The sequence below is a fragment of the Cucurbita pepo genome, chromosome 15 (genome assembly GCF_057944985.1).
Source record: "Cucurbita pepo subsp. pepo isolate OVF chromosome 15, ASM5794498v1, whole genome shotgun sequence".
Lineage (NCBI taxonomy): Eukaryota > Viridiplantae > Streptophyta > Magnoliopsida > Cucurbitales > Cucurbitaceae > Cucurbita > Cucurbita pepo.
Genome location: NC_141812.1, coordinates 12,020,285 through 12,044,968, shown reverse-complemented (window position 1 = coordinate 12,044,968; position 24,684 = coordinate 12,020,285). Strand labels below are relative to the sequence as shown.

General features: G+C 36.2%; 1 protein-coding gene across 3 annotated transcripts; it reads left to right on the top strand.

Annotated features, from left to right (window-relative positions):
* The first annotated feature begins 85 nt into the window (after positions 1-85).
* LOC111811491 (callose synthase 7) lies at positions 86-23,783 on the top strand. Of its 3 annotated transcripts, none has more exons than XM_087117767.1 (42): positions 86-857; positions 3,095-3,195; positions 5,074-5,186; positions 5,271-5,358; positions 5,439-5,549; positions 5,641-5,799; positions 6,322-6,411; positions 6,525-6,616; positions 6,945-7,068; positions 7,909-8,046; positions 8,131-8,207; positions 8,343-8,430; positions 8,612-8,734; positions 8,825-8,942; positions 9,110-9,441; positions 10,273-10,325; positions 10,572-10,632; positions 11,740-11,821; positions 11,907-11,956; positions 12,073-12,159; positions 12,370-12,474; positions 12,806-12,894; positions 12,973-13,054; positions 13,172-13,335; positions 13,477-13,603; positions 13,719-13,822; positions 13,921-14,029; positions 14,125-14,276; positions 14,873-14,982; positions 15,059-15,178; positions 15,280-15,348; positions 15,467-15,650; positions 15,759-15,870; positions 16,297-16,419; positions 16,566-16,684; positions 16,815-16,898; positions 20,798-20,910; positions 20,984-21,213; positions 21,865-22,662; positions 22,775-22,825; positions 22,957-23,142; positions 23,254-23,783. In XM_087117767.1, the coding sequence occupies exons 1-42, from the start codon at positions 647-649 to the stop codon at positions 23,572-23,574; spliced, it is 5,850 nt and encodes a 1,949-aa protein (XP_086973893.1). In that variant the 5' UTR covers positions 86-646; the 3' UTR covers positions 23,575-23,783. The 3 variants fall into 3 exon arrangements, with proteins under 3 accessions (XP_086973893.1, XP_086973892.1, XP_086973891.1); XM_087117766.1 differs by having other exon boundaries at positions 87-857; positions 8,343-8,427; positions 12,800-12,894; XM_087117765.1 differs by having other exon boundaries at positions 87-857; positions 12,800-12,894.
* The last annotated feature ends 901 nt before the right edge of the window (positions 23,784-24,684 follow it).

Here is a 24,684-nt window from a genome sequence, read left to right as displayed (position 1 = left end):
ATAAAAAAAAAAAAAAAAATGAATCTTATAATTTCCCTTTAAATTAAGTGGGTAATTATGTAAGTTGAGAAAGTTCATATTCCTTGGACTAAAAAAAAAAAAAAAAGAAAAAAAAGGTTCACCTTGTTGGCTGTTGGCGCCAGAAAAAAGGAGCGAGAGCAAAATAAAAGCAAGTCTGAAACATCGCTGTTGTTCTTCTAAGCTTCTTCTCTGATCCATTCTGTCTCCAACCCGAGAAAAGCGAGGTACACAAATTACTGAAAGGGCTGTGTCTTCTTCCCCAAAAGCATCAGCTAAAGCTAAAGCGGCCATTTGACACCCATACTGCCCGCTCTTTGCATTGCACCCTTTTCGCCCTCAATTCCTTCTCCAACTCCAAAGCATTTCAATCATCCAACGTACAGTTCCAATTCTTTTCTTAGTCTCGGAGCAATCCAAAAGTTCCCCCCCTTCCGATTGCCCCACCTCACACTCAAAGCATCTCTCCGCTTCCTTCTTCTATACTGCATAAACATGCTCCTCCCCGCTTTCTTCCGCATTCCCACAACCTTACACTCAACCACACTTACTGAAAATTCGACTGCTTTACCAAATCCATCAGCTGGAAGAATTACCAGATTGCTGAGTTGGTTTGCGAAGCCAAGTTATGGCGAGTTCCAGTGGGAGCAAGAACGAGGTGGGCCCGCCTCGTTCCTTGTCTCGGCGGGTGACGCGAACGCCCACTCGGTTGGTTGAGTTGCCCGAGGACAATCCCGGTATTGACAGTGAGCTAGTGCCATCGTCGCTCGCCTCCATTGCCCCCATTCTCCGTGTGGCCAACGAGATTGAGACTAAAAATGCCAGAGTCGCCTATCTCTGTAATCACTCTAACCAAAATCATTGCATGAATGCCACTCTTCTTAGAGACCGATTGATTTTAGTATATGACATTTTCTCATGCTCTTGTTACATTGTAGCAAATGGTTGAAGTCGTGACATAGCTTACTCTTTTGCTTCAATTTTCTTGATCATTCGATGTTTTTTTTTTTTTTTTTTTTTTTTTTTTTTTTTTTTTAATGATTTGTTTCTTTGTTTTCCCCCTAACTTATTATGGTGGTGGGAGTGGAGGGAAGTTGATCTGAACTTTCGATACTGCTACTAATGCCTGCAAGAACAAACCATTCCTCTCAATAAGAAATGCGAAAGTAGGAATAAAGAGAAGTAAGACGATGTTAGTGCTTTGGTTTAGGAAGTCTCCGTGTCATCACCAGAGAGTACGGTTGTGAAGAAGCCATATCAAACTATACACAACAAGAAAGTACTGAATAAAACAATCTAGCCTCTACATTGTAATCTAGCCTCTACATTGTAAACCATAACCAATATGTTGATTAGCTAAAATTATGAAGAAAATGAATATAGAAGCACAAATCTTGTGTAGATGTAAGATGTAACTGGATGGGTTGTTTTTTAGCTCTTGTCCACCTCAATAATCTGCTAGGATCATTAGCTTTGGAAGTGGAGCAGTTTTTCAATGGAATCATTTTGTACCTTGAAAAAGAAACTCTGGATATGACAATTTGACACAGGTATTGTTAGATGATACAAGAATATACAGAAAGAGGTTAGTTGGCTTTTTAGATGCTCATCTCTTCATCATCCCTCCAAATGGAACCAAACTTTTAATTTTGTACTCCGTCAATGCCATCTGTCATTCCCAAGGAATTTAACGTTATTTTTTTTGCCCGTCTAAATGAAGGTGCTGAAGAAAGTGAAAGTGTGCATCCAAGTTAAACAAATAGTATAACCGTCTTGAGAGCCATATTAATATGACGAATAAAGAATCATTGCCAAAAACTTGAGCTCAAGGTGTTGGACTTCAGAAGACCTCAAAAATGGCACGGAGGATTTATCACCTGTTTTTGAACCACTTACTGGTCACCCACTGTCTATTTATGTTGTGCCTGATCATTAGAATACAAAATTTGACTCTCTTGAACTTCATTATTTTCCATGAGCAGGTTATTCGTGCTTGTTTTTGTCCAACTGATACTCGAGACACTCAGCTGTTAACTTCCATGAAGTTGTCTTTTAAGGATCACATTTGGTACTTACTTTGCATTCTAGCATCCAACTTCACAACTCACACGCTTGGGAGATCAATTGGAGCTCCATTTAAGTTGTATCAATGACAATATAAAATATAACCAATATAGGGAGCAACGTGATACTGGTCTGGTGATTGATTTTGTGCCTACAATCACATCCAAATAACATCAACCTACAAAATAGTGATTTTGTGCTGATGAGGTTGACTAGACCATACATTCAATTTTTCTTACAGTGGCTCATCCGTGATTTTTGAGACAATGCCTATAACCCAGAATAGAATGGGGTTTTAACTACAAAAATTTTCATGTCTTCAGTGATGGTTAATTGAAGAGGCAGGGATGGTTTGTCTTTGCCACCACCATTCCTCTCTCTCTCTCTCTCTCTGATTTAGTTATCATGGCAAGGCAAGATTGTAACAGTGCCATCACTTGAACTGTAGGACTTCAATGATTCTTTTTCCGCCTATTATGACATTTCTAATCGTTAGAATACAATAATATGGCTTCATTGAATCATATTGGCATACATAAGACAGGTTCTTCCTTCATGCCAAGCATCCAAACCGTGGAGTTTGCAAGCGATTGTGTCAAGTGAATATTGACTTTGTAAACTTTTAATGTGCCTCTTTGTCCGTTTAGCCCCCCTTTTCATAATACAGGAGTTATATCTACCTAGTAGTCTACTGTGATATGAGTGGAAGAGCCCGCTTCTCATGAGTTGGAGAGCATGCTGAATGGATATTGAAAACTTTCATCTATTAACTTCCTCCTGCTGTTCAATTTTTTACCTTTATCTTTGATCAGTGACATACTTGCAAAAAGTTTCCTTTGCGTAACTTCTTGTTCTGCAGATTTAGTACAAGAAAATTACATCTGGATCTTATTATAACTGTGCCCATGTTATTAAATGGATGGTGCAGATGATTTTGCTTTGATTCCTTCTTCAGTGATATTTAGCTAAAACCACGATTGAAAATTGTATTCTTTGTTACTTTTATTTGTAGGCCGCTTCCATGCATTTGAGAAGGCTCATAAAATGGATCCAACATCAAGTGGACGGGGTGTTCGACAATTCAAGACTTATCTGTTACACAGACTTGAAAAGGTATACCTTTTAATATCAAGCGTTTCTAGACATGGTCATTAAGTTAACTTTAATCCGCTCAAGTTTAGTACTTTCTAGATTTGGTAAAATAAGCAAACTTTTAATCAGTTGAAATTAATTACTTAAGCCAGTTAGTGGTTTACATTAATTTTTTTTTTTTTTCCAATTTAAAGAATATGAGGCATAGACATTTGAGTGTCGGCAACATGTTTGTTAGAGACTCCAACACTTATTGACACAATAAACATGCTAGACATTAGTTGAGCAAATTCAGCCCCCAGAGGGAAGGGCTTGTTTGGTAGGGCTTGGGGGTCTCTCAGTCATACCAGCTTAGAGGTCCTAAGTTTGACACTTCGGGTAAGCTTAATACCAAAAACCCTTGATGTCTCCCAAGTCGGGGCTTTGGGGCAGGTGGAGTTGCCATGGGTATAGGGAAGCAAAGCTCCAACTCTCAGTTAAAAAAAAAAGGCACAAGTTGAGCAAATTGAATACAACTGCAACCCTTTTTAGATACATGTTAACGTTGTTGTCTAAGTACAATAGACAGGTGTTTTTGAGACTCATGACAAACCATCATTAGATATATGAACTAGATTATTCCAACTTTTATTTAAACAAAAATAGTGATATAGAACAAAATAATAAAATTTGAGAGTAAAATATATCAACTTCATGTTGCTAAGGACATAAATACATACACTTATTGACTTTGAGTTTTCTTCTGGTACAAAAATAATATGAAATTTAAAGTGTTATATTCTAATAAACATGTCCTTTTCATCTCTATGCCTTAGATTTTAAGAAAATAATGTGTCATCGTGCTACGTCCATATCCATATTTCACTCAAGTTAATAACTTAAACCATTAATTTGTACAGTTTGAATCCCTTTTCTTTTTTTCATTCTTTGTTTTTTTTCTTTTCTTTCTTGATGATCACTACGAACTATCATGCCTCACACTCTTAAAAATTCAATGCAAAACATCACACCATATGTGGTCAAAAGTTTCCTGCATAATTTTTCCTCCTCTTCCCTGCTATTTATCATCTTTCGGAACCACAATGTTTCATCACTAAGCATCCATATGAATTATGCCTAATTTTTAAAGAAGCTTTTGGACACATATATGATATGTTTTCTCCTCAGGTGAAATGTGCAATAAGTTTCTCAAGTTTCTAGTTTTTGTACGATAAAAGACTTTTTCAACATTTAAAGATAATGCTTTACGCAGTGTAACGACCCAGGCCCACCGCTAGCAGATATTGTCCTCTTTGGGCTTTCCCTTTCGGGCTTCCCCTCAAGGCTTTAAAACGCGTCTGCTAGGGGAAGGTTTTCACACCCTTATAAATGATGATTTGTTCTCCTCCCCAACCAATGTGGGACATCACAATCCACCCCCTTTCGGGGCCAGCGTCCTCGCTGGTACTCTTTCCTTCCTCCAATCGATGTGGGACCACCCCCAAATCCACCCCCTTTCGGGGCCAGCGTCCTCGCTGGTACTCTTTCCTTCCTTCAATCGATGTGGGACCACCCCCAAATCCACCCCCCTTTGGGGCTCAACGTCCTTATTGGCACACCGCCTCGTGTCTACCCCCCTTCGGGGAACAGCGAGAAGGCTGACACATTATCCGGTGTCTGGCTCTGATACCATTTGTAACGACCTAGGCCCACCGCTAGCAGATATTGTCCTCTTTGGGCTTTCCCTTTCGGGCTTCCCCTTTAGGCTTTAAAACGTGTCTGCTAGGGGAAGGTTTTCACACCTTTATAAATAGTGATTTGTTCTCCTCCCCAACCAATGTGGGACATCACACGCAGATAACATCTGATTGATTGAAGACATGAATCAAAGTGATCATTGCAAAATTGTATTTGTTACAGGAAGAAATTGAAACACAACCAAAACTTGAAAGACATGATATTCAAGAAATTCAGGCTTTTTATCAGAAATTCTATAAGCACAATATTGAAGAAGGAGAATATACCAAGCGACCGTGAGTTTCTTTTTCCTTCTTTCACTTGTCATACTTTTGGTTTGCACACTGTTTACACTCTTTGATTTCCTTTGAGTCTTGAAGGGAAGAGATGGCTAAGATTTATCAGATAGCGACCGTATTATATGAAGTACTAAAGACAATGGTACCTGCATCAAAAGTTGATGAAAAGGCATGAGTCTTCAAACTTTCCATTCAATAAATAATTCACCCTAAAAATCATGAAATAATTTGTTTGATTTGTCGTCACAGACAGAGCAATATGCCAAGGAGGTCCAAAGGAAAAAAGATCAGCATAAACATTATAACATTCTCCCCTTGTTTGCTTTGGCGGTTAAACCAGCTATCATGGAACTTCCCGAGGTTAATATCAGAAGTCTATATGATATTGTGTTTGCTTTAGTTCACTACTTAATTTTTATGCCCTATACTTGCTTTCATCATTATTGTGTAGATTGAAGCAGCAATTGAAGCATTAAAGAAGGTGAACGATCTTCCAATGCCCCAAATTCATTCAACCAGCAATCCTGATGAAAATCCGTCCGTGCTAACAGAGAGGGTGAAACCTGTAAATGATATACTTGATTGGCTGTCCTCTATTTTTGGGTTTCAGGTAACTTTTATTTTGGAGGCTTTAGTTACAATGGAATTTCTTTTAGTGCTACTGATTGTTGCTTCTGGAGGTAATCTGGCTCTAATCTCAATATCATTGGAGGGCGTTTAGGGTTTATTTGATATTTGATACAATATCAAGTCTTAGTTTCTTATAGATAGTGGAATTGTGAATTTGTGATCCAATTTCCAAGCTCTATACCATGCATCCAATCATCTGCAAATTTGACTCAGGACTGTTTACTGCGTTTTCATTTGTCCTGTTATTCGTGCCAAATAAGGTTTTGAAAGTTCACATTGGGGGTTTTCCATGATAATTGAGATTGATTTTTCTTCTCTTTAAATAGAAAATCGATGTCTTATTATTATTATTATTATTTTATTGGATTCACTTTCTCCGGGTTAAAGTTCTTTTAGATTTGTTACGCCCAACTTTAGTGAGTCTAGTTGTGTTACTATTTGGATATAGTAAAAGGGAAGATAAGATCTGCTAACTTCTATTATGTCTTCTTTGGATGTGAAGAAAGGAAATGTAGCAAACCAGAGGGAACACTTAATTCTGCTTCTTGCAAATATTGATATAAGAAATAAGAATCCGCAAGTTCCTCATCAGGTAAATCATTTTGCAGATTTGCAATATTATGTACTGTTGGGTCTATGATGTGATCTCAATTTGCTATGAATATCATATCTGCATCTCATTTTAATATTACTTGCTTGATGCAGCTAAAAAATGGAACAGTACAACAACTGAGCGAAAAAATCTTTAAGAACTATATTTCCTGGTGTAACTATCTTCGATGCAAGCCACACCTTGGGTACGTCTTATTACCATATATAACGTCAACATTAATTTATGTCAAATTAAATTTCATTCATTCTGTCATCTGTGTTTTATATTGTTATTATATCAACACCTACACTATTTATGAATGGCTTTATTTATTTATTTTAGAATTTTTTCGACATCATATGGATGTTTTTATTTAAGCATGTATTTTTACATTATTACATATAATTTGTGTTAAATTCATTATGCAATTTGAACATTTGAGAGCTACTACCAAGTTCATTGTTTATGTATTTGGGTTTGGTCATCATTCTTGCAGCTTATCTACTGGGTAAATTGTCTACTTTACCTTTCAGGTTTCCTCATGACTGTGACCGGCAACAGTTGCAGCTTATCTATATCGGACTTCATCTTCTTATCTGGGGTGAAGCTTCAAATATTCGCTTCATGCCTGAATGTTTATGCTACATTTTCCACAATGTATGTGTGTTTTCTTATTACGTTGTTATTCACTTATAATGTCTGATGAATTTATGTTTATTTGTTAGTTCTCAAAAGCTTGGTGCCCTTGATGTCATTAGAATATCAAATAAAATTGCTGTTTCTGTCACTACTATTTATTAGCGCCATCTTGACCTGATCATGAAAAACTTACCTGATTATGACTAGTTTAGTACTATTTCCATAATCATCATTATTCAGAAGTCTGAATAGCCTTAAAATCAATAATAGATTTTTAGGTTCAATTTTTTCTGAAGAGTTATGTTCAGCATTCATCTTTTCCTGCAAGTTAGGTCACAGTAATATGTCCACAGGGAATTACATAAATGATGAGACAAGGTAATGATGCAGGGTGAAGACTGAATTTAACTCCAATTTTATATGGTAAGCTAATTAACAATTAATTGCATTGGAGCCAACAAGTGATTGGTCCATGGGCTTTACGTAGATGCCAGCAAGTTAAGGGAGTTGGAGGTGAGGGAAAATTTCAGAAGCATGGCAAGAAACAGGAGGGGGGAAGGCCACGCGGTTGGGGGGGGGGGTGCGAGATAGATAGATAGATGACTCATTGCGTGCACTTATTCACCCCAAGAAAGGATGCTGTAAACCAAGTTAGTCCAAAGTGTAACAAATTGATAGCAAGGTTGGGTGGGTAATACAAGTCGATATCTTTGATTGACTTAAAATTATCTTTTGTGAATGGTTGGTAATCACATCTAAACAATTTCCATTTTTCAATTTATATAATCGTCTTTTAAATTCATAACAGATCATTGTTCAAGAATGCTCAATCTTATTCTTGTTTTCTCAATATGCCAGATGGCCAACGTTGTCTATGGGATTCTGTATAGCAATGTCCATCCTGTTAGTGGAGAATCGTTTCAGGAGGCAGAAGCACGTGATGAGGAATCGTTTTTGAGGGAAGTTATCACTCCAATTTACCAAGTTCTTCTGATGGTAATCACAACTTTTATTTGATCAATTTACTTGTTGCCAAGTTTGATAAGATTGCATATAAGAATTATTTACTTGGCACAAAAGGAAGCTAAGAGAAACAAAGGAGGTAAGGCTAGTCATTCTACCTGGCGGAACTATGACGATCTCAATGAGTATTTTTGGTAAGATTCACTATGAGTAAATTCACATTGAACTTTTGATAATCTTGACTTGAAAATTTATTATAAGATTCACTATAAGTAAATTCACATTGAACTTTTGATAATCTTGACTTGAAAATTTATTTATTGATCTAGGTCTGACAGATGTTTCAACCTTGGATGGCCTATGAACCCAAAATCAGATTTTTTTAGGCATTCAGATTCTATACAACCTGCAAATGTGGTCTCTCTCTCACACACGCTGTTCTTTCTTTGTGCTAGTTGATTTATACATTGTTCTCTTAGTGGCAGATTAATCCAGCTGAAAATGTCTTCATTAATTGTCTTGTCCATGCTTTTCTTATGCTTCGTTTTTGTTTAAACAATTTTAGAACATTCATGTGGAGCCTGTATTTGAATTTTAGAATCCTAACCAAGTAGCTGCTGGAAAGAGGAAGCCCAAAACAAATTTTGTTGAAGTCCGTACCTTTTTGAATCTTTATAGAAGCTTTGACAGAATGTGGATATTCTTTATATTGGCATACCAGGTTTTGTCAACCTTTTGGCTTTCATTATATTACTTTTTTCATCATATTTTTTCATGGAACTCAATATCATCTATAACTCCATAATTTCAGGCTATGGTAATAATTGCCTGGAGCCCTGGTGGATCTCTTATTGCAGTTTTTGATGCTGATGTCTTCAAAAGTGTTTTGAGCATTTTTATTACTGCTGCTATTCTTAATTTTTTGAGAGGTATGACTTCAGTCCCGATTACTTTCTGTTTTGTATAATTTTTCAGGACGTGGTACAAAAACTGCGGATTCTTGTGAAGCTTTCTTTTTATGATTGTCAAGTATTAACCTAGCTGACGATTTAAAGTTTTATGGCAATTTTCATCTTGATGTATGCTTTATCTGCAGCTACTCTGGATATAATTCTAAGTTGGATTGCATGGAGGAGCTTGAAATTTACCCAAATACTACGTTATCTTCTAAAGTTTATAGTGGCAGCAGCGTGGGTCGTGGTTCTGCCAATTGCTTATTTTAATACCGTGCAAAATCCCACTGGACTTGTGAAATTTTTCAGTAGTTGGGCTGCGGATTGGCAGAACCAGTCATTTTATAGTTATGCCGTTGCAGTATATTTGATACCAAATATATTGTCTTGCTTACTATTTTTGCTTCCACCTTTGAGAAAAAAGATGGAACGTTCAAATTGGCGAATTATCTCATTTCTAATGTGGTGGGCTCAGGTCAGTATGTTTAACATTCATTACTTCAATTTAATTCATTGTTTGCTGGTTGTTTAGCTGCTTTATATTGGCGAATTATCACATTTCTAATGTGATGGGCTCAGGTCAGTATGTTTAACATTCATTACTTCAATTGAATTCGTTGTTTGCTGGTTGTTTATGTTAGAAATAACGACTCTCCACAATGGTATGATATTGTCCACTTTGAGCATAAGCTCTCATGGCTTTGCTTTAGGCTTTCCCCAAAGGCCTCATACCAATGGAGATGTATTCCTTACTTATAAACTCAATGATCATTCCCTAAATTAGTCAATGTGGGACTCCCTCCCAACAATCCTCAACAATCCTCCCCTTGAACAAAGTAACACTACAGAGCCTCCCCCGAGGCGTATGGAGCCCTCGGGTAGCCTCCCCTTAATCGAGACTCGACTCCTTCTCTGGAGTCCTCGAACAAAGTACACCCTTTGTTCGACACTTGAGTCACTTTTGACTATATTTTTTAGGCTCACAACTTCTTTGTTCGACATTTGAGGATTTTATTGACATGGCTAAGTTAAAAACATGGCTCTGATACCATGTTAGGAATCACGACTCTCCACAATGGTATGATATTGTCCACTTTGAGCATAAGCTCTCGTGACTTTGCTTTGGGCTTCCCCAAAAGGCCTCATACCAATGGAGAATTAGCGAATGTGGGACTCACTTGCAACAATCCTCAACAATTTAGATGCTTTGTATTTTGAGCCTGGCTCTTGGTTTATTTTTCATCTCATAGTAAAGGTCTGGTTCTCTTTATTCTTATATCTGATGTTTGGTTTGGCCATACTGCAGCCTAAACTTTATGTAGGAAGAGGCATGCATGAAGACATGTTCTCATTGCTGAAGTAAGTATACCTTTAATTTATTGCTTTACATCCAATTTATCACAAGGAGTTGAGGGAAGTTCCATTCTAGTGCTGCTACATTCTAGCATTGCAACCTGTGGCTTCAATTTTAGGTTTTATTTGTAATTTCTTTGTTGTCTACATAGAATCTTATGCAACAGAGCTTTTTGGTTACCTGAGTGTTCTGCTTTGCTACCTTTTCCTTTTAAATTATTTGTTTTGTTGACAAAATTTTCTTGGGTTCAGGTATACACTGTTTTGGATTCTGCTGCTAATCAGTAAGCTAGCATTCAGTTACTATGTGGAGGTAGGTCTACTTATCAATCAATAATTTGATTGTAGTATCTTACAGAGATCATAAATGCTATTAATCTAAGTTTATAGATTATCTTTTGCTTTTGTTTTTTAAAGGGAATACTTGTAAAATACCTGTAATCTTATTCATTTTGTGATGTGATATGAAAAGGAGCGAACGTTATGGAGCTTTTTTTTTTCCCTTTTTCTTTTTTCCTTTATAGAAAAATAGAAAATGAAATTAAATGGCTAATATATGGTTACTCAACCACCAGGGTATGACCTGACTTAATGTGGCTAATATATGGTTACTCAACCACCAGGGTATGACCTGACTTAATGGTTAATGGGGTCAATGTAAATAACAAACTCCTTAGAGGGAATGACCTACAAATTAGAATTTAATATCTTAGGAGGTTCTTTTTGACAGCCAAATATAGTAGGTCAACCAGTTGTCTTGTGACATTAGTCGAGATGCGTTCAAGCTTACACACACACACACATATACATACATACACAATGCCATTAACTTGATTTCTAGCTTATGGGTTTTCTTCTCGCTCTTCCAAGTAAATTATTACTCATGATGGATAAATCGTTTTAATAAATCTGGTTCCTTGATTGGTTTAGTTATACACTGATGATTGAATTCTTTTCACATTCATCGCAAGCATTTGGGATGGGGCCAGAAAAAACGTTTTTGTTTGTCGTTCATGCGTGTATCTGAAAATAAACTACTCTTCAGCTACAATATGGTCTTTTCTATTATTAAGTTTAATTTTTATTTCATTGTCAAGGCTGAATGTGACTGGAATATATCTCTTGTAGTAGATTCGGGTGATGAGTTGTCTATCAGAAGTTATTCAAGTGGAACAACTAAGATCGATTGTAACAATATTTCTCCAAGTAATAAAGAAGGACGTGAACTACTATTAGTCCTTACCTCTCTATGATCTGTTAGACTGGATACTGAACCGCTTATTTGATACAATAAATTCAGGAACTAAGCATGGCATAACTAAATTTCCTCATTGTCTATACTGTGGAATTATTTTGACCAAGTTTAGGGGAAACATTTATATTGTTGAGAATCTTATGTTTATTATTTGCTTTCGAGTAGATATATCCACTCATTGGTCCTACAAAGTTGATTATGTCAATGCATATTGATAATTATGAATGGCACGAGTTCTTTCCACATGGTAAGGTTTTATTATTCCAAGAAATATTAAATGTCGTATTAAGATGCTGTTGCTGTTACTAATGGTTACTTTGGAATAATTGCAGTGTCAAATAATATTGGGGCTATTATTGCAATATGGGCTCCAGTTGTCCTGGTAAGTGATAACTAGAATTTCATGAATGTACGATGGACCACATTTAAGATAAGTGTTCTGCTATTGCTACACATCATATGACATGTACTAATGTTTTCTTTCTTGCTGTTACGTAGGTTTATTTTATGGATGCACAAATTTGGTATGCAATATTTTCAACAATTTTTGGGGGCATTCATGGGGCCTTCAGCCATCTGGGTGAGGTTAGTGCCAAGTATCTTTCTAACAAGTGAAATTATACTATCGCCAACAGTTTTAAGAATACATAGTAAATAAAAACAATTTTTTGTTTTTGTTTTGGGGGCAGTATTATAAAATTGAACTTCTCTTTTACAGTTACTTGACTGTTCAATTTTGAACTGGTTGAATGGAATTTTTTTATGATATTATTTTCTAACCTTCGTATTTTTTAGATAAGGACACTTGGCATGTTGCGATCCAGGTTTGAGGCCATTCCTTCAGCCTTTAGTGAACGACTGGTTCCATCATCAGAGAGGAATTCCAAAGGAGAGAACCTGGTAATGTTTGTTTCTGTCATTTATATATCCCTTCGATTATAAACTTCAGATAGTACAGCATGTTATTCTTTTTTCACTAAGTACGGAAGTACCAAATTACAAAAATGATTATATTCATTGTTTTTAACTAATGAAAATAGCATGATTTGGAAGTTGGATAAGGATCAAATAATGTGAAATTTCAAAATGTCTTATTTCAGAATAATTTCTCTTGTTTAGTGCTTTCAAATTCTATCTGGGGAGGCAATAGTTTCAACTTATAATTAACGACTTCTAGTCATTACTTTAATTATTCCTTTTGTTTTATAAAATGTATACTTTATAGTCACAGGAGGAAGTAAATAAGAATATTACCAACTTCTCTCATGTCTGGAACGAATTCATACTAACAATGCGACAAGAGGACCTGATCAGTAATAGGTAATCACCCAATCAAATTCAATTTATATAAAATTTGGAAGTTCCCATCATTTTCCCGTGACTGATACTTTCATGCAGGGATAGAGATTTACTACTTGTTCCATATTCTTCAAGTGATGTCTCCGTTGTCCAGTGGCCTCCTTTCTTGCTTGCTAGTAAGGTATAAAGGATCATTGAAGACTTTTAAGATAGCTGAAAAGCATGCTTTGTATTTTGTTGTTTTTGAATTGAAGAAAACTAGTTAGGTGACTAAGCTTTTTTTCTTCAATGATGCTAGATTCCAATAGCATTGGATATGGCAAAAGACTTTAAGGGAAAAGAGGATGCTGACTTATTCAGGAAGATCAAAAGTGATGATTATATGTATTCTGCTGTAAGAGAATGCTATGAGACACTCGCAGATATAGTAACTGAACTTTTGAAGGATGAAGAAGACAAGAGGTAGGGGGATCATAATGTTAACGTTTTATTTTTATGTAGTCATGATACAACTTTTCCTGCTAACAGCTTTTAGTAGATAAAAAACACTCCTTCCCCCCTATCCATCCTCAGGATAAATTGATATTTTCTCTTATAAAACAGGATTGTGCGGCAAATTTGCCATGAAGTAGAAAGTAGCATACGGGAGAAAAAATTCTTAAGCAATTTCAAGATGAGTGGCCTTCCTTCACTCAGTGAGAAGCTGGAAAAATTTTTAAAACTTTTAGTGGTATGTGTTTATTGTAGTGAAAACAAGAATAGCAACGATGATGGTACCTTTGATAGACCGATGAAATGGACTTGATTGTGTTTATATTTAATCATGTTTTTTTTTTTTTTGACAGCGTGATGATGAAAATGAAAATGAAGTTGGTGAGTCACAGATAATCAATGTTCTCCAGGACATCTTTGAGATTATCACGCAGGATGTCATGGTTAATGGCTCTCAGTAAGTCTTTTTGAAGTGTAGTACGTGAAAAACATTGTCTTCCGATGAAACTTGTTTGATATTCTTGTATGTATATAACCGTTTGTTTCCAATGCAAGAATTCTTGGAGCAGAGGTAGATCCTTATGATAACTCTGATGGGAAGCAGGGGCAGAGGTTTGAGAATATTAACATAGAACTTACACACACCAAATCATGGATAGAAAAGGTTCTCTTAGCTATTATCATTAAGCTTTTTAATGGTATTTTCTTTACATTATCATTTAAAAATGAGGGTTTATCCTATATTGCATTTTTTAACAGGTTGTTAGGCTTTCTTTACTTTTGACTGTCAAGGAATCTGCAATTAATGTGCCTCAAAATTTGGAAGCCCGTCGGCGTATCACATTCTTTGCGAATTCATTATTTATGACCATGCCTAAAGCTCCTAAAGTCCGTGACATGCTATCTTTTAGGTCCGTCATTTTAGATTTTCCTTTCACGCATTTCAATCTCTATTTTGATGAGTAGTTTTTTTTTTTCCTTTCTTTTTTTGTCTTGTGAAAAAAGATATTTTCTGCGATGTGCTAAAATAAATAGGTATGTTCTGTTGGCAATTGATGATGGTCATTTCATTGCAGGTTTTATTTATTTTTCTAAATCTTCTTATGGTGGTAGTTGTTTCTGTATTTATTTTTAGTTTTAAAATAAGGTCACCTACACACGCAAATAAAAAAAAAAGGGAAAAAAGAGAACTTAATAACTTTCTGACGTCATTATTTTCCTGAATGCAATTTTTCTTTGCTATTAAAGAAAGTTGCGTTGTGGCTTTAAAATTTGGAGTACCTCTTGGAGCAAAGAGGTGGTTACTGTCTCAACTACTTGATGTTTTTTTATCATAAACATTGATTTTTTTTTATTTTATTATTATTATTATTTTTTTTTTTCATTTGAGCATTTTACTTACTTTTGTCTATTGAGTTGCAGTATACATTATTGTTTTTCTATTTCACCTCCTGCTTTGGTAACTCAGTTCCTTTTTTTTTTTTTTTTTTTGCTGATTTATGATTAGTGTTTTAACTCCTTATTACAAAGAAGACGTCCTTTATTCCGATGAGGAACTTAGAAAGGAAAACGAGGATGGGATATCCATTTTGTTCTATCTCCAAAAGATATATCCTGGTGAGCTTAATCTTCCTGCCGTTTTTACATTTAATGCCATGGACAGCAACTTACACTTGCGTTGGCTGTATACTAGATGAATGGACCAACTATCAGGAGCGACTTAGAGAACCAAAACTTGGGTATACTGGAAAGGACAGCAAGGAGTTAATACGCCAATGGGTATCCTACAGAGGGCAGACATTATCAAGAACAGGTTGAAAGAAATTTCCTCTATCTCTCTCCCTCTTTTGTGTTACAATTAATGGACCCTAACCTTAATACTTGCTACATTTATAAATCTTGATGGTTTATCAGTACGAGGTATGATGTACTACCAAGATGCGCTTCGGCTTCAGTTCTTTCTGGAATTTGCTGGGGAGAATCGTATGTTTTCTAATTCTATTTTGCTATTATCATGAGATTCAGAATCTAAGCCCAATCATGTTCCCAAACTGAGTAATTGATATACTTAATATCTAGATTTTCCTTATTTTCTTGACAGCTGGTGGTTATCGAAACATGCACTTAAATGAAAAGGATCAGAAAGCATTCTTTGATCGTGCACAAGCTCTGGTTGACTTAAAATTCACCTATGTTGTCTCATGTCAAATCTATGGTGCCCAGAAGAAGTCTGATGATGCTCGTGATCGAAGTTGCTATAGCAATATTCTCAATCTGATGTTAACGTAAGTCAGCTGTTAATATGCTGTTGCTAACCTTTACAAATTTCAAAGACTACCTAAAAGTTCCCTGATTTTATTATGGATAGAAGTAAATAAATAAAAAATATGCAGGTATCCATCTCTACGTGTTGCTTACATAGATGAAAGAGAGGAGACAGTGAATGGGAAGTCCCAGAAGTTTTATTACTCAGTTCTCGTGAAAGGAGGTGATAAATTAGATGAGGTATGGGAGAATAGCTTCTGAATTTTATACTTGCCCGCTGTTATATTAGTAGTTGCAACCATTTTCTGGTTACTTCCAATTTTGCATGCGATGTGCACAATTGTTTTAAAAATTGCATTTTCTACGTAGGATTCTGATATAGTTCTTATTTTTTCTTAAAAAAATAAATAATTGGAGCTTTAGGCTTGATTTGACCACATAACTTCTTTTACCACAAAATTTGAGGTATGGTATACTTTTATTTTAATTCTTTGAACAATTCCTAATGATAATCATGGTCATCCTTCAGCCTTTATCTGTAGGCAAGTGGTGGCATAAGTGTCTTGGTTATGTTCCTCATTGAAGAGTAGCAGCTGGAGCTAGGAGTTAATTTTTTACGGGAGTTTCCCTGGATTTTGCAGTTCTAATTGCTTGCTATATATTTAGGAAATCTATCGAATCAAGCTTCCAGGTCCTCCAACAGCAATTGGTGAAGGAAAACCTGAGAATCAAAACCATGCCATTATTTTCACTCGTGGACAAGCGCTGCAGACCATAGACATGAACCAGGTGATTTACCTTTCCGTCTTCGGTTGAAGATAGTGTATCATGACACCTTTTTACTGTGTCATTGTTCAATTTGTAGGATAATTATTATTGTAGAAAGTTGATTGTTTGCAACTTTACAAATCTCAACAAGTTCATGTTTCTCACAGGACAACTATTTTGAAGAAGCTTTCAAAATGAGAAATCTTTTGGAAGAGCTCCAAAAAACCCGTCATGCAGATCGAAAACCCACAATCTTGGGTTTGAGGGAGCATATCTTTACTGGAAGGTCAGTTAAGTTGAATCTAGTAACTGCTATCTGAGAATGCAAGTAGTCAGTTTTCAATATAGACATTTTTGGTTTGACATTTAATGGTTGACGATGCTTTATACCTGTTTCCTTCCCGTATCTTCTACAGTGTTTCATCTCTTGCATGGTTCATGTCCAATCAGGAAACTAGTTTTGTAACTATTGGCCAACGAATTTTGGCAAATCCTCTAAGGTAAGTCATTGATTTATCTTTATACAATTTCAATGTATGTGCAATACTTGCAAATATATGACATTGACCTCCTGTATTTAGTTAACTTTTGGATTTAATCAGTAAGCCTATCTATTAATATTTTAACTTCTTTTTTTATGGGCATTTTGTGGGTCTATGTGTGTCTTGGTGCTTTTCCAGTTTCTGTTTTCCTTTCGACACTCTTTGTCATCTTGCAATTTTGAAAATGGCTGCAAAATGGTTTCTTTAGATGCTACTAAGAAATAGGGAAGGTGTAAGCCATTTTTGGTCTAAGAGATACCTGCATGAGAACATGAACTGGTGGCAAGAAGATTTGCAATGAAAGTAAGCTAATTGTAAGGACTATTTCCAGGGATTTAATTATGGATTGCTTTATTTCGTTCATCTACTTTTGATCTTTTCTTCAACCTTGTAGTGCGTACTCTATTGCTATCACGATCATTTTCCTTCCCCTTTGCTTAGGTTTAGTACTAGCTTGTAGAATAGTGCCTTGCACAAAATTATACCTTAGAGTTGTATGATTGACAATAAAAGTTAATCTTCTCTTTCAATATTATTATTATTATTATTATTATTATTATTATTATTATTATTTTGTAATACCAGAGTTATGCAATCATCATCAGTAATAAACTATATCATTGATATCATCTCCAACAACTAAATAAATGAAAAGAACCTAGTCAATTTTATCTGCGTTTCTATCTTGGGCAATTACTCTTAATGAATAAACTTAATTCATCATTAATTATATGGTTGCACATGGACAAATTTTGACAATGCCAAATCTAAGAAGTTCATTGGGTACATCTTGGAGTTAGATTCATTTGGTAGATATATGTATTAGATTATTCATGTATAATACATGTATTAGGTAGATTCGTGACTTAGTATTTGGTACATGTATGACCATGGAGGATTTTCCAAAAGGCCTATATAAGGACCACCTATGTAGAGATTTCAAATCAACTAAGAAGAGAATACATCTCTTCCTCTGGAAAATAAAAAGACAGATTTGAGTGTTGAGAGAATTCTGCCTCATTTTCATAAAATTTTTACATTGCTCCAACAAAGTGGTATCGGAGCCAAAAATGGTGAGTTCTGGAAAGATGTCGTTGGGTGCTGTACTACTGCCATGTCTAGTGAAGTCAAACTACAATAACTAGAGTATTGAGATGCGATCCTTGCTCGGGCGCAAGATGTATGAGATGTACTTCAAGACGATTACACCGAACTAGAGAAAATTGGAGAACATGACAATAAGTGACATCAGGACGCAGAAACAAGCACGAATGAGGGACAAAACTGTTGTGCACTTATTATTCCAAGTAGTTCATGAGTCAAATTTTGAGAAGATAGCAAACGCAACAATGGCCAAATAGGCATGAGACATGTTGGCAAAAGGTCTTCAAGGGGGCTGATCGACAAAGTGTGACTCCAAACACTTTGCAGTGAATTGGAAGTTGAAGGAGTTGGAAGGCATATCCGACTACATCACACGTATACAAACTGTGATGAAACAACTTAGAAGCAACGATGAAATTCTCAAGGAGTCGTGGGTTGGAGAGAAAATTTTGTGGTCGCTGAACGACAATTTTGAGAATGTTGTGTGCATCATCAAGGAGTTGAAGGATCTAGAAGATCTAATTGTTGATGATCTTGCAGGATTGCTAGAGGCACACAAGCTGTGCAAGAAGAACGAGTCGCAGAAGGAAGCTCTACAAGCCAAGGCGTCCATCAAGGACAAAAAGGTGCTTTACACGCAAAACTCAAGGACGACAACACAATTTGGTATCTTGTGGAAATGACGGATAGTTCATGAGCTTCCTTCTACTTCACAACACGAATTATTATTTACAAGTAGGTGGTGTGGAAGGTTCAATCAAGGATGTGTATTACGTACCTAATCTCAAGAGCAATATTTTAAGCATGGGGTAGCTTATGGAGAAGGGATTCTCAGTATCTATGAAATATCGGTTGTTGCAATTGAAAGATAGTGTAGGGCATTTGGTAGCACAAGTTGAAATGACCAAAAATCGCATGTACAAGCTAAATTTTTGCCTTAACAATGTACTGCGGCCAAAGGAAAAATCGGACTATTCTTGACATGGTCCGATCAATTATGAAGAGAAAAGGAATGTCGAAGGAGTTTTGGGTGGAAGCAATATTGTGTGCGGTTTATAGGCAGAATCGATGTCCTCATGAGAAGTTGGGAGATCAGACACCACAAGAAGTATGGAGCAGATAAAAGCTTTAAACTGTTTGATTTGATAGAGAAGGTGGTGTTGGTCAGTCGGGATGTGCAAGTGAATGAGTCTAGTTCATGGGATTAGGAAAGATCCACTAAGGTGATAGTCGAGAAAAAAGAATCATCTGCACCAACTAATACTCCACCAATTGTCAATGATGAGATGAGCCTAGACATCCAAGGATGCGCACCATGCAAGACTTGTACGACTCGACAAGTGAGGTACATTTAATTTGTCTTTCAGTGGATGCTGAATTAATCACTTCTAAAGAAGCTATACGAGATGAGAAGTGACAAACAACCGTGGATGAAGAAATAAGATCCATCAAGAGAAATTAGACGTGGGAGCTGGTCGAATTACTAAAGGGAAGTTAGCCCATGGTAGAAAAGTGGGTGTACGAGAAGAAGATGAATGCTCAAGGCAGAATAGAGCTGTACGAGGCGAGGCTCATTGTAAAGTGCTATCAACATAAGGCAGGGATAGACTATGATAAAGTGTTTGCGCCGGTTACAAGGATGGAGACAATTCGTTTCTTCATTGCTTTGGCAGCTCAATTAATTTGCAAATTTTTCAGATGGATGTAAAGTCGGCTTTTTTGGATGACTTGCTAAAATTATAGTTCTACGTAGAGCAACCACCGGGATATGAGAGAATTAGGGGAAAAGAGGAAGGTGTTGAAATTGAATAAGGCACTTTTCGGATTAAAACAAGCACCTTGAGCTTCGAATACCCGCATCCACAGTTACTTCAAGAAGAATGGGTTTACTCAATGCACAAATGAGCATGCAATCTATGTGAAAAAGAAGAGAGGTACTTTCTCTCTGTCGCTATTTATGTTGATGACTTCATTTTTATGGGGAATAATGATGAGATGATAGAGGAATTCAGAAGAGTGATGACTCGAGAGTTCAAAATGATGGATTTGGGCCTGATGAAGTACTTCCTTGATCTAGAGGTAAGACAAGAAAATGATGGAATTTACGAGTCACATTAAGCATATGCGAAGGAAATTCTGAAGAGGAATAAAATGATGGGTTGTAACTCGGTATTAACACCTATGGAACCTAGAGCGAAACTTTCTAAGTATGATGGTGGGGAACGAGTTACAATCCATAGGACCTACTTTCATGAACAGATTTTGATTTTGAAAAGGCCAAAATCTAAGAAGTTCATTAGATACATCTTCGAGTTAGATTTATTTGGTAGATACATGTATTAGATTATTCTTGTATCGCCATAATGATAGTACGTGTATTAGGTAGGTTCGTTATTTAGTATTTGGTACATGTATGGCCATGGAGTATATTTCAAAAGGCCTATATAAGAACCACCTAGGTAGAGATTTCAAATCAACTTAAGAAGAGAATACATCTCTTCCTCCAATAAAATAAAAAGACAGATTTGAATGTTGAAAGAATTCTGCCCCTTTCCATAAATATTTTACGCTGCTCCAAAAGTTACAACATTTCTCACTTATCCCGAAGTTATATGTTTTTTGTGCTACTGTTTACCATATGTATTTTGGTGGTGAAAAAACATTCTTATTTGATTTGAATTTTAAATTAGTCCAATCTGTTGAAACGTTACTATCATGGATGGGTTTCATAAGCTCACATGTCACTTTCACAGGGTACGTTTCCATTATGGTCATCCTGATGTATTTGACAGAATCTTCCACATAACTAGGGGTGGCATCAGTAAAGCTTCTAGAGTCATTAACCTAAGCGAGGATATATTTGCTGGTATTTCTTATTTCAATTGAAGATGATATTCCTAAAGATTCCACCAGTCAATTAATTGTGCTAATCTTAACAGGATATAATTCAACTCTTCGTGGGGGGTTTGTCACACACCATGAATACATCCAAGTAGGCAAGGGGCGAGATGTGGGCATGAATCAAATATCACTTTTTGAGGCAAAGGTTGCAAATGGGAATGGAGAGCAGACACTTAGTCGTGATGTTTATAGGCTTGGGCGTCGTTTTGACTTCTACCGAATGATGTCCTTCTACTTCACAACTGTTGGATTCTACTTCAGTAGTATGGTATTATTTCCATAAGCAATATCCGTTTGAGTAGTATTAACGTATAATATATATATGGCTTTGCACTATCCTTGAATAACTGCTCAAAATGTTCCCCTTAAGATCAACACGTGGGCTCCTGACTTCAAATAGGTCAAGTATTTACTCAGTACATGTTTGTGTGCTTGGATTTCTAACTAATATCTCGTCTTAAGTAATAGATAGAAAGATGTAATTGCTTCTGCTAACTGTGTTTATATGTAAATGCTAACATCAAGAGAATGTGTACGTATTAATCTTTTTCCGGCAAAGATGCAATATTTTTTTGCTCAAAAAAATTATTGATGCGCATGTTTTTTTCTATAGGCAATATTTGTTTAGTAGGCTATTGCCAACTTGACTGAACTTAAATACTTGATAGGCTATATTAAGATATCCTGATAGGCTTGAACTCTGTGGATAGTTTTGGTGAGGGGCTGAATCTTTTTCGTAGTACGAGTTCTAAGACCTATTAAGTCCTTTAGTGGGAAGAAATCTTCTTCCAAATTCGAGAAGGTTTACAGTAAATGATTATTCTTTGACTTCCGATTCACATATGGTGCTTTCTGTTGCCTGCGCATGTTCGTCATAATGCAAGGATCATTCTTAGCTTTTGAATTATACAACTCGCAGGTGACTGTGCTGACAGTATATTTATTTTTATATGGACGTTTATACATGGTTATGAGTGGTGTTGAAAGGGAGATTCTTGAAAACCCTTCCATACGTCAGACGAAGGCTCTTGAAGAGGCTTTGGCTACCCAGTCTGTATTTCAACTAGGCTTGTTGCTGGTACTACCAATGGTTATGGAAATTGGCCTTGAAAAAGGATTTCGCACTGCCCTTGGTGATTTTGTTATCATGCAGCTGCAACTAGCTTCTGTTTTTTTCACATTTCAGCTTGGAACTAAAGCCCACTTTTATGGTCGAACAATCTTGCATGGAGGTTCTAAATATCGAGCTACTGGTCGTGGGTTTGTTGTTTTTCATGCAAAATTTGCTGATAATTACAGGCAGTACTCAAGAAGTCACTTTGTCAAAGGCTTGGAACTTTTTATTCTGCTGCTTATTTATCAAATCTATGGAAATTCATATCGCAGTTCAAAACTTTATCTATTCATCACTTTCTCCATGTGGTTTCTGGTTGCCTCCTGGTTGTTTGCTCCCTTTGTGTTCAATCCATCTGGATTTGACTGGCAAAAGACGGTTGATGACTGGACAGATTGGAAAAGGTGGATGGGAAATCGTGGTGGAATAGGGATCTCCCATGACAAAAGTTGGGAATCTTGGTGGGATGGAGAACAGGAACACTTGAAAAGTACAACACTAAGGGGAAGAGTGCTAGAGATAATACTTGCTTTACGATTCCTGTTATACCAATATGGAATTGTTTACCACCTTGATATATCTCATAGCATTAAGAGCTTCTGGGTACGGATTTTTTCTATTATCACTAAGATATTTTCTCTCATTATCCAAATGATATTTCTTTGGATCTGCTGCCAATATTTCACTGTTGTTTTTCGCTTCAATGTCTATCCAGGTTTATGGACTTTCTTGGGTTGTCATGTTAATTGCTCTTGTTGTCTTAAAGGTATTCCCCTACACAAGGATCTCATATCATTTTCTTACCTCGAAGGCTGATTTGCTCTAACATGTTTACTATTTTAGGCTGGTTAATTTGCCCTCTTGTTTACTGATGTTTATGTTTCATGTGGCTACCAGTTGGTATCCATGGGCAGACGAAAATTCGGTACCGACTTCCAGCTCATGTTCAGAATACTAAAAGCTCTTCTCTTCCTCGGTTTCATGTCGGTCATGACTGTCTTGTTTGTAGTATGGGGCCTCACAGTATCAGATCTATTTGCAGCTCTCCTTGCGTTCTTGCCTACTGGATGGGCCATCCTTCTGGTAAGTTTTGCCATTATGCTCTCATATGACATTGTTTGTTTAGCACAGCTTTCTTTAAATAAATTACATGCGAAAGACCTGGTATTGATTCATCTTTATCTGTTTCCAAAGATTGGGCAGTCATGCAGACCGATGATGAAAGGCATAGGATTCTGGGAATCAATAAAAGAGCTTGCAAGAGGGTATGAATACATCATGGGTCTCGTTATTTTCATGCCCATAGCCATTTTGTCCTGGTTCCCATTTGTATCAGAGTTCCAAACACGTTTGCTGTTCAATCAAGCATTCAGTAGAGGTCTGCAGATTTCAATGATTCTTTCTGGAAGAAAAGATACGTCATTACACGAAGGTGTTGAAAACTGTCAACGACCAAAAAATGTCGAAACAAATAACTTGAAGCAGAAAAACAACGTGAAGGGAGAAATCTTTTGAATAGAGGGACCTTAAGTACTTATGCTTTATTAATTCTCTTTTTTTGTCGTGGAAATAACATACATCTTGTGAGTATTTATAGTGGAGATTGCACAACCTATCTCCTAAACTTCCTCCTCAAATTTCTAATCTCTTAGATCAGCAAGTGATGATTATTGTAAAACTTCACACGTTTACCGTAGTTTAAGATTAACAAATTTTGACATTCAGTGATGTTTTTCTCGACTCTCTTGCATATTATTTGTCTACTCTCTAATCCATAGGAACTATATAAAATATTTGATGATATGCAACCCATTGATTCTGATATAGCTGCTCTCCCCAATGGATCATACGTACATATATATCCCAAGGAGCAATAAGTCCTAAAATGACAAACTCGATTAACTGGTTTTAGAGGTGGAAAAAGGAAGAAAAAAGTAGTTGAAGGGAAACCGACAATCATTGGAACAGAGTTAGTAGGGACTCCAGTGGCCCACCTGAGGGGTCATCCTTAACCCAACACCCCATGCTTGTTGCTCACTGCACAGATCACCCGTTTCCCTCAGGTCACCGCCATTACTAATCTCATCCAAATTCTCAACTTTATAACTTACTCTCCCGATCTTAGAGGTCCACCATTTTTGTTGGCATATTATCCGGTGTCTAACTTTGATTTCATGTGTAATGCTTCAAGTCCACCACTAATAGATATTGTCCACCTTAGTCTACCATTGTCAACTTTACAATTTTAAAATGTGTTTGTTGGTGAGAGGTTTTCACACTTTTGTAATAAATGCTTTGTTCCCCTCTCGAACAATGTGGGATCTCACCATGTGTATTATCTATATTGTCAATTCGAAAATAATTTAACTATGTATAAAGATTAAACTTTGAGTCCCGATCTCCATTAAAAAAAATAAAAAAAAATAAAAAAAAAAATTATGGATATTAACTACTAACACAATGTAATGTTTTGATTAAAATATTTGACTACTTAAAAATGGTATTATCCGATAGAAGATTAGCCACTTTTATAAAAAAAAAAATCTTCTTTTTCCTCCCAGCTACTAATCTAGCTTCTTCAATTAACTTTTCTAATCTAATTTACTGAAAAAAGAAAGAAAAAAA

Excerpts from the sequence above, each read along its gene's own strand:
- LOC111811491 (XM_087117765.1), top strand. The coding sequence starts at position 647 with ATGGCGAGTTCCAGTGGGAGCAAGAACGAGGTGGGCCCGCCTCGTTCC. Across the intron at positions 8,208-8,342 it reads GATCTCAATGAGTATTTTTG|GTCTGACAGATGTTTCAACC; the intron begins GTAAGATTCACT and ends TTATTGATCTAG. Across the intron at positions 13,823-13,920 it reads GTCATGGTTAATGGCTCTCA|AATTCTTGGAGCAGAGGTAG; the intron begins GTAAGTCTTTTT and ends TTCCAATGCAAG.